The sequence below is a fragment of the Amblyomma maculatum genome, chromosome 6 (assembly GCF_055883805.1).
Source record: "Amblyomma maculatum isolate TAMU_Amacu chromosome 6, ASM5588380v1, whole genome shotgun sequence".
Lineage (NCBI taxonomy): Eukaryota > Metazoa > Arthropoda > Arachnida > Ixodida > Ixodidae > Amblyomma > Amblyomma maculatum.
The window spans coordinates 167,128,477-167,142,480 of NC_139349.1; the positions used below are offsets into that span (position 1 = coordinate 167,128,477).

The window sequence follows — 14,004 nt, forward strand, 5'->3', positions numbered from 1 at the left end:
TTTCCTCAATAGGTCATCAATCACAATTTGCAGATCATCCCCACAGTTACTTAGCAAGGCAATGTCATCAGCAAATCGCAGATTACTGAGGTATTCTCCATCTACACCTCTCCCTAACTATTCCCATTCCAAGTCTCTGAACACTTCTTCTAAGGAAACTGTGAATAGTTTGATATGGGATCATATTAAGATTAGACTGTCATATCATAAATGTGTATGCAATGACATGAGATATATATATATATATATATATATATATATATATATATATATATATATATATATATATATATATATATATATATAATGTCCTGCCATGCATTTAGTCTTGTCATGCGAGTCATTAATGTATTTTCATCAGGCAGTCACATCAACGATTTAATATACATGACTGGAGTCATGCATACTAAATATTATGCTCGTCATGGAGTGCATGATGAGCACAAGTCAGTAAGAGCCATGAGCATGGCTAGTGTCTATTCAAAAGTCTCAAAAGTGCTCAGTATTCGCACTCAGAAGTGTTAATTCATGGTACTCCAAGGGTTCAAGAAGAGCGGCCAACGCTATTGATTTACCATTTCAATAAAGAAAATCTTTGCAGTGCTCTCAAAGTTTTTATTCCGACTCATCATAAACGTCGACTTTAGGAAAACAATTAGGATCATGTTCCCAAGAAGAGGCCGAACGGAGGTGAAAGGCGACACGTCAAAAATACACACAGCGTCCTTAAAGAAGCAGCTTTAAAAACCGCTCTACCTCATAGGGAAGGATTTGCTGTATAAGTTTGTTTGGGTAGCATATTGGCGATTTAAAGAACCTTGATGCTGTTACAGCAGTGATGACCTTGGTTGAAAGCCAAGCTTGCTTTGCAGAAACTTGAATGCACTCCACCCACTAAGTTCGGCGCAGGTATTAGATACCACCGTCGGCAAGGTGCCCCTGACGCGACGGAGGATTGCGAAACTAGAAACTTTCATGCCTAACAAAAATCGTATGGTCGAGTGTTCGTCGACGCGATCTGCTGCTGATGGTTATGCGGAACGTCGTCTACATATGTCAACAATGATTTTGAGAGCTTAAAGTTAGGCACTTTTATTAATCAACGTCGCCTCGAGCGGCGGACATTCAAGGAGAAAAAAATATTAGCAGTGGTTTTGCTCAGGTTAAACTTAGTTGAGTTGCAAAAGCAACAGCTGCATGGTGTCACCCGTTAATAATTATATGGGATTAATAACGATGCGCCATTAACGGTGAGCACACTCCCAGGCACCCTTATAGTGAGTGGGGGTAGCTGTTCCGGTCGCAAAGGAGATGACCTCGACTTGCGTGGCAAGCTCAGCCGGAATTTAACTACCTTGTAGTGACAGAAGGGGGTGGCCGTTTGGTGCCCAGCGGTCACCCCCTTGTGTCACTGCAAGGTAGTTGAATTCCGGCTGAGCTTGCCACGCAAGTCGAGGGCATCTCCTTTGCGACCGGAATAGCTACCCCCACTCACTCTAAGGGTGTCTGGGAGTGTGCGTACCGTTAAGGGCGCATCGTTATTAATCCCACATAATTATTAACGGGTGACAATTATTCTGCCGTCCGCGACAGGACGTTTGGTGCACTCAAGCTCGGAGGACGGAGAACGAGTTGGAAGAGTTTACGAAGAGGTCGTAAATGTTGTAACAGCAGAGCTATAGCGAGAGGTACCACGCTAAAGCGGTTGTGATGGTCCATTAAGCAGTGCTATGTGTTAGCTTTAGGCAGTTCAGATTGAAGATGAATCTCAAGGAGATTATTGCGTTGGGTCTAGAGAAAGGTCTTAAAGGAGCTGAACTGAGGGAATGGGTGGACCGAAAAGAAAGGGAGGTTTTAGAACAGGCTAAGAAGGAAAGAGAAGAGGCTGAGAAAGAGAGAGGCAAAGAGCAGAAAGAGAGAATAACAGAGGAAACAAGAAGAGGCAAAGAGACAAGAAGAAGAACGAGAGAAAGAATGGCCCAGGAAACGAGCAGAAAGAGAGAAAGAATGGCTCATGAAGCAGGCAGAAAAAGAAAAAGCATTCTTAAAAGAGAGAGATATCCTTCTCGAAAAACCGGCTGAGGTTCGGCGTTTGTAAGGTATCACCGAGCCTCCGGAGGTTACCTTTCCTAATATTAGAAAGTACAGCGAACCGAGTGATTCGTTGACAGCCACCGGTACTGTAAACACTGGATCCAGCTGCCAGAATGAAGTTGTGGAACAGCGTGTTCCTGCAACAGAAATTTCAGAAGACTTTACTGTAGCTAAAAGTTATCAGGAAAATGGCATTATGCCCCCCGAGACGACAGGTTACACAGAAGCTGCAAAGGCAGTTGTCGAGCCAGAAGGCTCATGCATGTGCTCTTCGCCTCAAGAGGGAGGTCAGAATTCTAGCTCCACCTTAGATTGCACCATGCCCGAGTGTATGACAGACCGGCAGGAAGAGCTGTCAAATAACAGCGAGCACGAAAACTCAGATGGAGCTGATGCTGAGGACTACACTCTTGCCGAAATTCAAGAACCGGGTTCGAGTGACGGCTCAACTAATGAGGAGGTTCTTCTCGCCTAGGAAGATGAGGAAGCCTGTTTCTCGGAGGAGAACAGCAGCGCAGAACCTAGACTAATAGATTTAGATATGGAAGAAATCGAGGACTGCACTGCAATGAAAGAATTCAAAGAAAACTTTGAGGAACAAGAAGTTAAAAAATATGAGGAGAATGAACTCCCATTTGAAAAGGAGCCCTGCTCTAAGAAGTTACGACTGAAAGTCGTAAAGAAAAGGAAGAAAATGGAAATAATTATGGGAGAACAAAATTATTCTCAACGAGATGCTCCGTTAAGACCACGATGTCCTGAATATGCAAGTGAATACGGAGCAAACCTGCCTAGGCCAGCAGTGCGAAAAAAGAAGTCGAAAATGAAGAGAAAAGAATCCAAACCTGCCATGGCAAGTGAAGTCGAGCAAGAAAGCTCACGAATACAAACAAGGAAAAAGTTCATGAAGGACTGGAAGCGCAAGCGTAAATAATATATTACAAGCCGAGAAGGAATGAGACTGCCTAATAGAAGTGGTCCTAGGCATGTAAGCGCTAGTTCTGGCCAAGCTTCGGATCGGAAAGCAGAACTCAAGAGTAGAGGGAGGAGCGAGATAAAATCGCGAATGAGAATTACCATTAGAACCAGAAAAAGAGCCAAGACACGCGTGAGAAAAAAAAGCCAGTGCTTTGTGAGAAAGAAAACTGGCATGCCTGAAAGATGTACAAAAACTGATACGTCCCAAGGAGGAGGTACAACACGATTTTGGAAATATAGGCGAAAGTGTGCCTTGAGTTTGAGGACTGCTCATTGGGAGAAAAAAGTTGTGTTTCTGTGTTGTTGATTCCTATGTGTATCTTGACAACAGTGTGTTAAGTTTGTGAACATGGCATTGATGTGTGAACTGTAATTTGTGATTGCAGTTTGTGAAATTTGTGCAATTTATGTGCGTGACGTGGACAGTTGTCCAATGTAGTTTGTGAGCGCATGCATGTGCGCGCGATGTTCGTGGGTGTTGTGAATATTGTAGGACAATATTCTTTAAGGGAGGGGCAGATAATTGTCACCCGTTAATAATTAGGGGATTATTAACGATGCGCCCTTAACAGTGAGCACACTAACGGACACCCTTAGAGTGAGTAGTAGTTCATCTTCGCTCAATAGAAAGAGTTGTAACTGGAACAGCGTAGAGCGACACACATGCATACCACCGCTGTTAATCTTTTATATCCTGTTAGTCATCACTTTTTGGTTGTTATTTTCTTGTTAATTCGAACAACAGAGAAACGAAGATTAATTTCCTAACCGCGGCACCTCTTAGCAGCTAAACTGCGTTCGGCGGGTATGAAACGATCAGGGCAAGGAAGGAAAGAAAGGGGCGAAAAGAACAAAGAACAGAGGTGGGGTATATACAAAGCATAGAAAATATAAAAAAGGCCTAAAGATAGTGCATCGCTTTCATTAGCTAACAGGATTAGACACTTTTCGGTTATTCAAGGCATTTTGTGTGCAAAAAGTCTGCGCGACGTGTGCGCTTTTTCCGTAGAATGCCCTGGCGTTACAGCTGCTATCACACCGTCCCCACATACCAGAGAGAAGGAGCGGCGCTACGCGCTTCGGTTCTAGGCTATTTTTATCCTCGCCGCGAAAACAGACACCTCTTCTGCGACCAACCAACGGAGAGAGTGATGCACAGCTGGCACCGGCTGTGGTTATGACATCATTTCTCCGGGACCGGCAGAGCGTGCGGCGAAGCGCGGCGGTGACGGCAGCTCCAGCACACCAGCTGCTGCCTCTGACCTCACGGGGCTCCTCGCGCATGCGCAACTTGTCCAACGTAGTGCCACGCGAAATGGCTCGATGACTAGAAAACGGCTTCGGAATTCGAGTGGCCAGAATTGAAAGTGCATCTATGGAGATACGAGATCTACTCTTCGCATCTTGCTGCGAGCTCGCCTGACGTGCCTGTCCATGAACAGTGCGCAGAGCGCCGTAATTGAGGCGTCACTCCTTATCTGCTGCATTTACATTACACTTCATCCAGAAAGAAAAACGGAATGAAAAAAAATAAGAAGTTTAGAGGCTTGAAGCTTTGCTTTCTTGGGCTCTTTTCAACAACACAACATCGAGGAAAGATTTATCTTCTTTTCTTTATACCAGTGACGTTTCTTTTTTTTTAGTGCCCTAACAGCGAAAATAATTCTACGCTTACCGAGTTTACCTAATTCAATCTCACATCCTTCCTTGCTTTTGAGTCACAACACCACGATATTTTGGGAGCAAAAAAGGAAAGGCTGCAGATAAACAGAAAGAAAGCACACTACTGCTGCGCTCGATGGTTAACGCGAGAATTCCTGCGGAAAAACAGTAATAAAAATACATCAAAAACAAAATAACGAAGGAGAACCGAGAAAATGACGAAAGGCATGGGTTTTCTAAACTGAATCTGCAATGCGGTGTAACGCGTCCGGACGTTTTTCGGAATTGCTTTCTGACCCTAAATTGCGAAGTAACTCAAAGAAAAATCAATATAATTCTGAGAGAAAGAACACCAGGTGCAGCGTTTTTAAACAAATACCACGTATGTCCGGATGGAAAACAGCCCAAATAGGGAGCATCGACTGAGTCCACAATATTGGCCTGGAGGTTTAGCAGCGCTGACGTTTCAATATTCCATAAAATTGTATTTACAATGCATTATTCTTCTTCCTTTGTTTCCTCGACATGCCGAAGTAGCCTCAGTTAGCATTAAATCAGCAATTTTTTCTTTTGGGGGAATTATGTCTGTTCACGTCGGCTGGTACTCATGGTGATGGTAAAATGTTGCTTAGGAAAGCCATCCGTTTTGGTGACCTACACCATTTTCGCATGCATCGCTGATTACGCTACTTAGAGGCGTGCAATATTCGCTTCTTTCCATAGGACTGTGGTACGACAGGTATGTCTTGAGACAATCTTTACCGACAGGCAGGGGGCCATGGAGGTAGGCATGCCATGTTCTCCAACAATTCGTTTGCAATACCGGACTCAACTTCCAACAGTGAGTGTGAACTTTGGAGCCTGTGGGCGGCTGTGCACTTCAATTGGTCTCAGAAAATTTATTGATTATTTATTGCGTCATTAGGGGGTAGCGATTACCGGTTTAATTAACGAAACATCCATCCTGTGGGGAACATCCACATCAATGTAAACCTTGGCTTCAAAATACGACGAAGTCCTCACGGCGGCGAACAGCCACGTCCTGCTTCAAAATTCACAATACGCAGGACGGGGGGCAGCCGCGAACAGTCCTGGCGGAATAGCGGAACTCCAGCTGTACCGGTTCTGTCGGTTAGGCCCCATCAGAGCGCCAGCTGAAAGAATTCTGGTCTAGTATCGGCGAACCACGGGGTATACTCCGGTAGGAAGTAAATCAACTTGGACAGGTCCACTGATTTGAGAAGAGTAACTGTGAAAAGCGTACTTTATTTCGTACCAGCAATAATTGTCCCGCACCCAGCCACCAAGGGGAACTGGTTAATCTATCTGCTCACTACGTCGGATATGAGAGGCGATGATAATGCGGAGAGTGAGCGGGAAAGAAGCAGAAGACGACGTACAGATCTTCATAGCGTTCAGATCTCTTGCACACGCATGGAGCTTGGAGTGGGACGTTCAATTCTAGTGCAAGTATTAGATCGTGCATGCAATAAAGCGAACCCCGAAAAAATTTTGTATTTATTTATTTATTTACATTACCCCTCAGGGCCAGAGGCATTACAGAGGGGGAGTGGTAAATACACAAAAATGAAGAGAGTACAGTATGTACATGAATGTCAAATAGCACCTGAGTATACAATGTTAGCTAGAGCTACGCAGAACTGCTCAGTTTGTAATGCCAACGATTTCTGCGCGAAGGTGTTTCCAGCCTCGCGAGGTTCGCGGTAGGAAAGATTGCGAGAAGCATTTCGTGTTACATGATAAAATTCCAACTTTGTGTTGATGGTCAATGCGATGGGATACATAAATTGGACGGGGAATGAGACGATCACGAAGAGTGGGATGATGGTACAACTTGTGGAACAGGGTTATGCGGAAAACTTTTCTACGCGATGTCAGTAGAGGGAGGCACAAATTAGTCTTCATGGCTGTTATACTGGCTGTTCGGTTGTAGTTAGCAAGAATAAAACGTACAGTTATTTTGGACCATCTCGAGATCACTAATTAAGTTTACATGAGTAGGGTTCCATACCGGTGAAGCATACTCGAGTTTCGATCTTATTAATGTTTTGTATAGTAACAGTTTCAAGTGAGAAGGAACACTATAAAAGTTGCGACGTAAGTAGCCTAGCATGCGATTAGCATTTTTAATTATGTTCTCGGTATAGAGGGACCAGTCGAGGTTACTAGTAATGTTGACGCCGAGGAATTTGTATGACGGAACTGATTCCAAGGAAATGTTATCGAGGTAGTAGTGGGGTGGGGAGGAAGTTTTTCTAGATACGCGCATGACTTTGCATTTGTTAATATTTAGCTGCATTAGCCAATCCTTGCACCATTTGCCAATAGCAGAAAGGTTGACTGAAGTAAAGTAATGTCGTTAGCATTGGTTATTTCTCTATAAATGACACAATCATCGGCGAAAAGGTGAATATGAGAATTTACAAGGGAGGCAAGATCGTTAATGTAAATCAGAAACAAAAGAGGGCCAAGAACGGAACCTTGTGGAACTCCAGAACACACCGCTGTAAAGCTAGAATTATAACCATTAGCAGAGACAAATTGTGAGCGATTAAGTAAAAAACATTCAATCCATTTCAATAAGTTACAGTCAATGTTCAGATTTGATAGTTTGTGAAGTAGTAGTTTGTGACAAACCTTGTCGAACGCTCTAGAAAAACCTAAGAATATGCAGTCAGCTAGTGATGAGATGTCTAGAATGTGATGCAGAGCATGTGTAAATGATAACTGTGTTTCACACGAGTAAGATTTTCGAAAACCATGTTGCGCTGGTGTAAAAAACGATTTCGATTCGAGGAAATTAACAAGGTTAGGGAATATTATATGTTCGAACATTTTGCAACAGGTACTAGTAAGGGATATTGGACGATAATTACTAGGGGATGCTTTACTGCCGGATTTGTAGACTGGAACCACTTTTCCGATTTTCCACTCACTAGGAAGTGTTGAATGATCAAGTGATTGCTGGAAAAGTTTTGATAACATTATAGAAGAATAAGCCGGTGTTTTTTAAGAACTTTGAATTGATACAGTCATATCCCGGAGCAGAGTGAATACTGAGACCATCAATAAGCTTGTTGACGCCTGGCATACCAATGGTTATTGGGGGCATGATAAAATAGTTTGAATAGTGTATTGTTGGCATAGGTACATCAGATATGGTTGTAAAGTTGCCAGTAAATGCGCGGTTCAGAATTGTAGCAAAAAAATCGGAAGGGAAGGGGTCACCTGACGGGTAAGTTAGGGCGATGCTATCATCAGTGGAAGGAATAATGACACGCCAGAATTTTTTCACATTTGTGGTTAGCATAGAGGGCAGTACACGAGAGTAAAATTTCATTTTAGCTTCTTTGAGCGCATGCACGTACATATGGGACGCAACTGTATATGAAGCCCATCGCTCGCTAGTTGGGGAAAGCTTCGCAATACGGTAGAGGCGTTTTTTTTTTTTGTTAGATAGACGCTTGATGTGATTATTATACCAGGGAGCGTTTGAGTGACCGGTTACCGCGAGAAGGGGAATGAACTGTTCAGTTAGTTGGGTCACTATAGTTGTGAACATGCTCCAGTTAGTTTGCACACTACGGTTGTCAAAGTTATCAAGGAAAACATTGATAAAAGAAGATAGCTCGTTATTTATCGCCTCAAAGTTTGCTTTGTTGTAGTCACGTATAACTTTTTCGTTTTAAGGTTATTCGTAGGAGATAAGTTAATGTTAAGGTGCAGCAGCAAGTGGTCGCTGATGCCCGGAAGGTATGTTATAGGTGATACTATGTCAGATCGATTTGTTAAGACTAAATCTAGTATATTCGCTGCGTTTGCTGTTATTCTAATTGCTTGTGTGCACAATTGCACTAAAGATAATGTTCTGCATACATCTATTAACTCGCTACCTTGAGAAAAGAACGGGGACATTGAAGGGGGGTCCGAGATCCATGTTATGTTCGGAAAATTAAAATCACCAAAAAAGAAAAGCGGACATGAAGGAAAACGTATAGTGACCATATTAATAGCATCATAAAGTTCTTCACAAAACGTAGGCAACGAGGAAGCTGGACGGTAGCAAACCCCTATCACTACACGCTGGTGATTAAGGGTGATCGCGGACCGAACTATTTCCAGGTTAGTCTGGATGTGTATGCATGATGAAGGAATGTCATTGGAAACAGCTAGGAGCACTCCGCCGCCTCGCTGCGTGCCACAATCACACCGGAAAAATGAAAAATGTTAAGCGTTTAAAAAAGATTTCACTGTCGTGAATAGGCGCAGTCAGCCATGTTTCAGTTAAGGCGATTATTTTAGCGGAACGAGTGCCGATAGCTGATATTAGATCGTTATACTTGTTCAAAACGCTTCTGACATTAGTGAAAAGAACAGATACTGAAGCTGCGATTGCCCGACCACTACCCCTCCCGCGTACCTAGGATGTGTTATCCGAGACAGCGGCAGAGGCAGAACCAACATGTGCGCTGCGTGTATCAATGTTAATGACTGTGTCAGTGTTAGTGTCGTACATGTAACATGACTTGTTCATAATTAGCTTATTGTAGCGCAGCTTGTGGGTGGGGGAACCAGGTTGGCTCTTAGCAAACTCGATAAGCTTTTTTCGTGCCAGACGTGTTGCCACCGAAAAATCTTTAGTAAGGGAGACCTGTTTATCTTTTATGCTGTTACGCTTGGTGAGGATTAAGTCTTTTGTTTTGAAATTTAAGAATTTCGCAATGACCGGACGACATTTGTTGGTTTTGAAAGTCCCTAATCGGTGGGCGCGTTCTATTGCGTTGGGGGCAAGGGAGCCAGGAAGGCAGTCGGTAAGAATAGCGGTTAGCTTTTCTTCAGATTCCTGCCAGGTTTCATCGGAATCTGGAATGCCGTGGAAAATTAAATTATTGCGCCGGGATGTATCGTCAAGCTCATCCTGCCGTGAGTTTAACGAGTTGACTGACTCTGAAAGTTCGTCTGTTTGAGTGTGAATGTCGGAAATTTCCACGCTCAGTTCATCTATTTTTTGCAGTTGTCTTCAAGCACATCTAAGCGGGCCTGAATGGCAGTGATTTTTGTTTTAATAGTTTTCTGGCCGGATTTAATAGCTTTAACGTCGGCTGCTAATTCCGTCTGCGCTTTAGAGCTCTGCAAGGAGCGAGTATGGGCGTCTTTAAGAAACAAAAATATAACTTTCATCTGCTCTGCGGGGTCAGAGGGCAGAGATTCAATATCTAGGAGTGATTCCGAGCATAAGGTAGGAGGCCCAGGGTTCATCTCGACATCACCAGCGCGCAATAGTAAAAGGGTCATAGAAAAGCACTCATAAAAAGCATCGCACAACACCTGTGGACACGGGAACAGTACTAAGCAGACGTTGTTACTTTTCTTAGCGTATAAAGGAAGCTTTGTACACACCTGCATAGCAAAATGGGAGCGATTCAGTGCCAGGTTGCAAGTACTGTCGCCGTGTCCACTGAAGCGAAAGTTGCTCAGCTGGGCTCTTAAATACATGGATGTGGATGATGTTGCTGACGATACGGAAGTTGGTTTGAAGATGAGTTGTACCGGACCAGATGCGTCAAGGAAGGGCGCGAAGGTAAGATGCAAAGGAAGCACCCCGTCAGACGCGCAGGCGTGGTAGCAACCCAGTGTCGGCGTCGGAGGCTGGCATATCGGGTTCCGCGAAGTGGCCGATAACCACGGCAGAAGGAATGCAAGCAGGGCCTGCTTAGCAAAATGGGATCGATTCAGTACTAGGTTGCAAGTACTGTCGCCGTGTCCGTCAAATTGTACAGAAAGTAGCAAAGATTTTCAGAGGAGATAAAAAAAACCTAATTGTGAACATTGCAAATCGGGGAAAAAGTTAATTAGTATAACTGTACAATTTAAATAACATCAGCGTTAACAAACAACGCATTGTCACGTGTTAGTGACGAAGCCGAACCCAACAAAAGAAGAGACTGGCTTTGGACTGATTGAATTCTCTTTTGTGCCGATTTGTGCCCGCGAAAGGACTAAACGATTCGGCGGCGGCAGTAACAAGCGCGCTCTTCGGTCAGCTATCTGAGCATGCTCGTTGCACACTGCAACGTTCAATTTAGAGGCCGCGGAGAAGCATCCAGATAAAGCTATAAAAGGTGACAAGCATAACCTGGAACATTGTAGACATGCATGCGAGTGGCCGGAATCTTCTGTATACATCTCGGCGCATCTGGCGCGACAAACAAAAAGATAAAGCTGCGTCTCGCGACTACGAGTACGAATAAACAAAGAATACAGAATAACTCCGTGCGCTAAAATCAGCAATGAATTCGCATGCCGGCGGTTGTCCGAATGGAAATATTAAGATTTCAATGGTTCGCGGCACTACTCCCGCCTTATCAAGGCATAGGTTCTATGATCACAAACATAAACACGATTGCAAACAAAATAACAAAAATTAAAACAACTAGAAGTTTTAATCTTCGTAATAAGGCTTCAGAGGCTCAACATGGGCCCCGCCGGGATGTGTTCGTGCCGTCCGGCATGACTTCATAGTCAAGTTGAACGATGCGCCGAAGTATCGCCGCAAGAGCTTTTCCCTCAGTCAGCGACGGCGTATCGGTGTCCATGTCCAAACATGGCCTCGTTGCTTCTTCTCTACGTTGCATCGTCTCAAGTTGTTCGTCGGGTGTTCATGCGTTGCTGCTCTTTAATTCTCATCCGGGCGTGTTGTTCGGCTTCATCTGCCCGCTGAAGGTAAGCTGTGATTTCAATATTATCCTCGTGTGTTACATGCGGCAGAATTGCGTCGAGCGTCGTCGTTGGCTCTCTGCGATACACAAGTGTGAACGGGGTTGACCGGGTTCTATCTTGGACGGCAATGTTATATGCGATGATGATGTAAGGCAGCAAGGTGCCCCACGTCTTCTGTTCGGCGTCGCCGTACATGGTAAGCATGTCCTCTCTAGTTTTATTCAGACTTTCCGCAAGTCCGTTAGTTTGCTAGTGGTAGGTCATCGTCCAACGGTGGCTTGTGTGGCTGTAGTTAAGATAGCTTGCGTGAGCTCCGCTGTAAATGCTGCTTTCCTGTGCGTGATGGACACTTCGAGGCGTCGTGTTGCAGGAGAATTCACTTGACGAAAAACTTGGCTACTTTTCCTGCGGTACCATGGGCAGTTCTTTTGCTTCGGAGTAGAGGGCAAGGTAACCGGCGGCCACGATGACCGCCTTGCTACATGTATATGAAGTCAGAAAGGGGTCGATGATGTACCGTCTTTGCCAAAAGTAACCAGGCTGCTCCGAAGGCTGCCGGAGCAAGCGCGCGGCCGTGTGGCGGCGTTGCGCTCGCTGTGGCTTATCGGTGCTCGTCAGCTCCGAGGGTACAACAGCTGACGTAACTTCGCAGCCTCACTCACGCCTGTTGGATGATAAAAACTAGGCGCGTATGATGTGTGGGTTGCGGTTTCAAGCGTGCGAAGCCTGGTTGTGCCCAGCGAGGGCGCTCAGTATAGCGACGGGGCTATTATCTCTTTTCGGCAACTGCGGAAAACAGAAAAGCAGGTGATAGTAGACACGGTGAGCTCTTGTTCGTTTCTAGGACGAATATGTGCTAGATTTGCGAGACAATGCTGCTCTGAAATAAGAGTTCCGCGAACGAGAAAGCAGTCATGTGCATATAATGACTAAGCGTGAGGAAGCTTTCATTATCGTTCGTTATCTATACCAAAACTTACCTACAAGCAAATGCAAGAATTCGTTAGAATCAAACATTGATCTTATTTATACACAGCCTCCCCAAGGGACTAGCACAATCTTGCAAGCCTAAAGGAGAGATAAGGTGGCTTGGAAGGGTTCACATGCTTTCCCATAACTTTGTACCGGAGTTACGGTCCGTAAAATTGCAGTACGCAAAGCACCTCGGAGAAAGCATGTTGAAATTTCAAGGTGCGTTATCATTCTTTATGTACAGGCGCATCAAACACGCAGGAAAGCGCAATTCTGCTGGTGTGTTTCAGTAGCGGATTGCAGAACACAAGCACGTAAAATTATATAGCGAGAAACGCGGCATCTGCTTCAGAGCAGTTGCCGAGAAGAGCGAATAGCCCCGTCGCTATACTGAGCGCCCTCGCTGGGCACAACCAAGCTTCGCACACGTGAAACCGCAGCCCGTACATCATACGCGCCTAGTTTTTATAATCAAACGAGCGAGAGTGAGGGTGTGAAGTTACGTCAGCTGTTGTACCCTCGGAGCTGACAAGCATCGATAAGCCACAGGGAGCGCAACGCCGCTACACGGCCGCGCACTTGCTCCACCAGCCTTCGCAGCAGCCTGGTTACTTTTGGCAAAGACGGTACATTCCAATTTGCTGGCGTGGCATTGTCAGGGGTGGTATGGGGGTTCAGTAGCCCAGCAGGGCTGTTTGGAGGCGTCTTGCGTCTCTGAAACTCGCGAAACGTTTTCACGTAATGTGCAAACGTAGGCAGGTAACCGTGGCTAATAATACTTTTCTTGGAATCGATTCAGCGTGCATGCCGTCCCGAGATGTCCGGTAGTTGGCTCATTGTGGAAAGGCTGCAAAAGTTTCTTTCTTAGATCTTTCGGCACAACGAGGAGGCATGTGGTCCTGTTGGGGACGAAGTTCCCGACGATGACGTTTTTGTGCAACACGAAGGACAAACGTTGCGGAACCCATTTGGAGGAGAAGCGGTCTGCCCTTCTTGGAATTCGGTAGTTCACTCAACTCATAGTCCGAGCGTTGTTGCTGTGTAAAACTGCTGATGCTTACCGGTCCAAAGAAGGCATCGTCGTTATCATCCTTCGTGGGCGCGTCAAAATGGGCGCGTGACAAGCAGTCTTCATCGAAATTCTTGCGACAAGGCTTGGAGGCTACAGTGATGTCAAATTCTTGAAGGCGCAAGCTTCATCGTGCAAAGCTACCGGATAAGTATTTTCAAGTTGCGAAATTTGAATGTGGCCCAGATGATTGAGAGGCATTCCTTTTCGGTCATCAAGTAATTCGATATGGTATTTGAGAGGGACCTGCTAGAGTACGCGATAAGTTTCTCCTGTACGGTGCTCTTCTGACCGAGAGTGGCGCCTAGGTCCAAACTGCTTGCGGCGGTGTGAATTTCAGTCCCAGGATTTTCATCGAGTGGGGCCTAGAACAGGAGGGAACTGTGGACGACGCTTACAATCAGCGAAGGCGTCTGATTGCGGCACTTTCCATTCGAAAAGTACGTCAGCCTTCGTATTTGTGTCAATGGCTCGGCGATATGCGAGAA

At 45.1% G+C, this 14,004-nt stretch overlaps 1 protein-coding gene across 1 annotated transcript in view; it reads left to right on the forward strand.

Annotated features, from left to right (window-relative positions):
* The first annotated feature begins 5,512 nt into the window (after positions 1–5,512).
* The window catches only part of LOC146187352 (uncharacterized), a 29,964-nt gene continuing 21,472 nt past the window's right edge, over positions 5,513–14,004 (forward strand). Inside the window, exon 1 of the mRNA XM_084608192.1 lies at positions 5,513–5,518. Coding sequence (XP_084464318.1) covers positions 5,513–5,518 — 6 coding nt within the window. The remainder of the gene's footprint in view (positions 5,519–14,004) is intronic.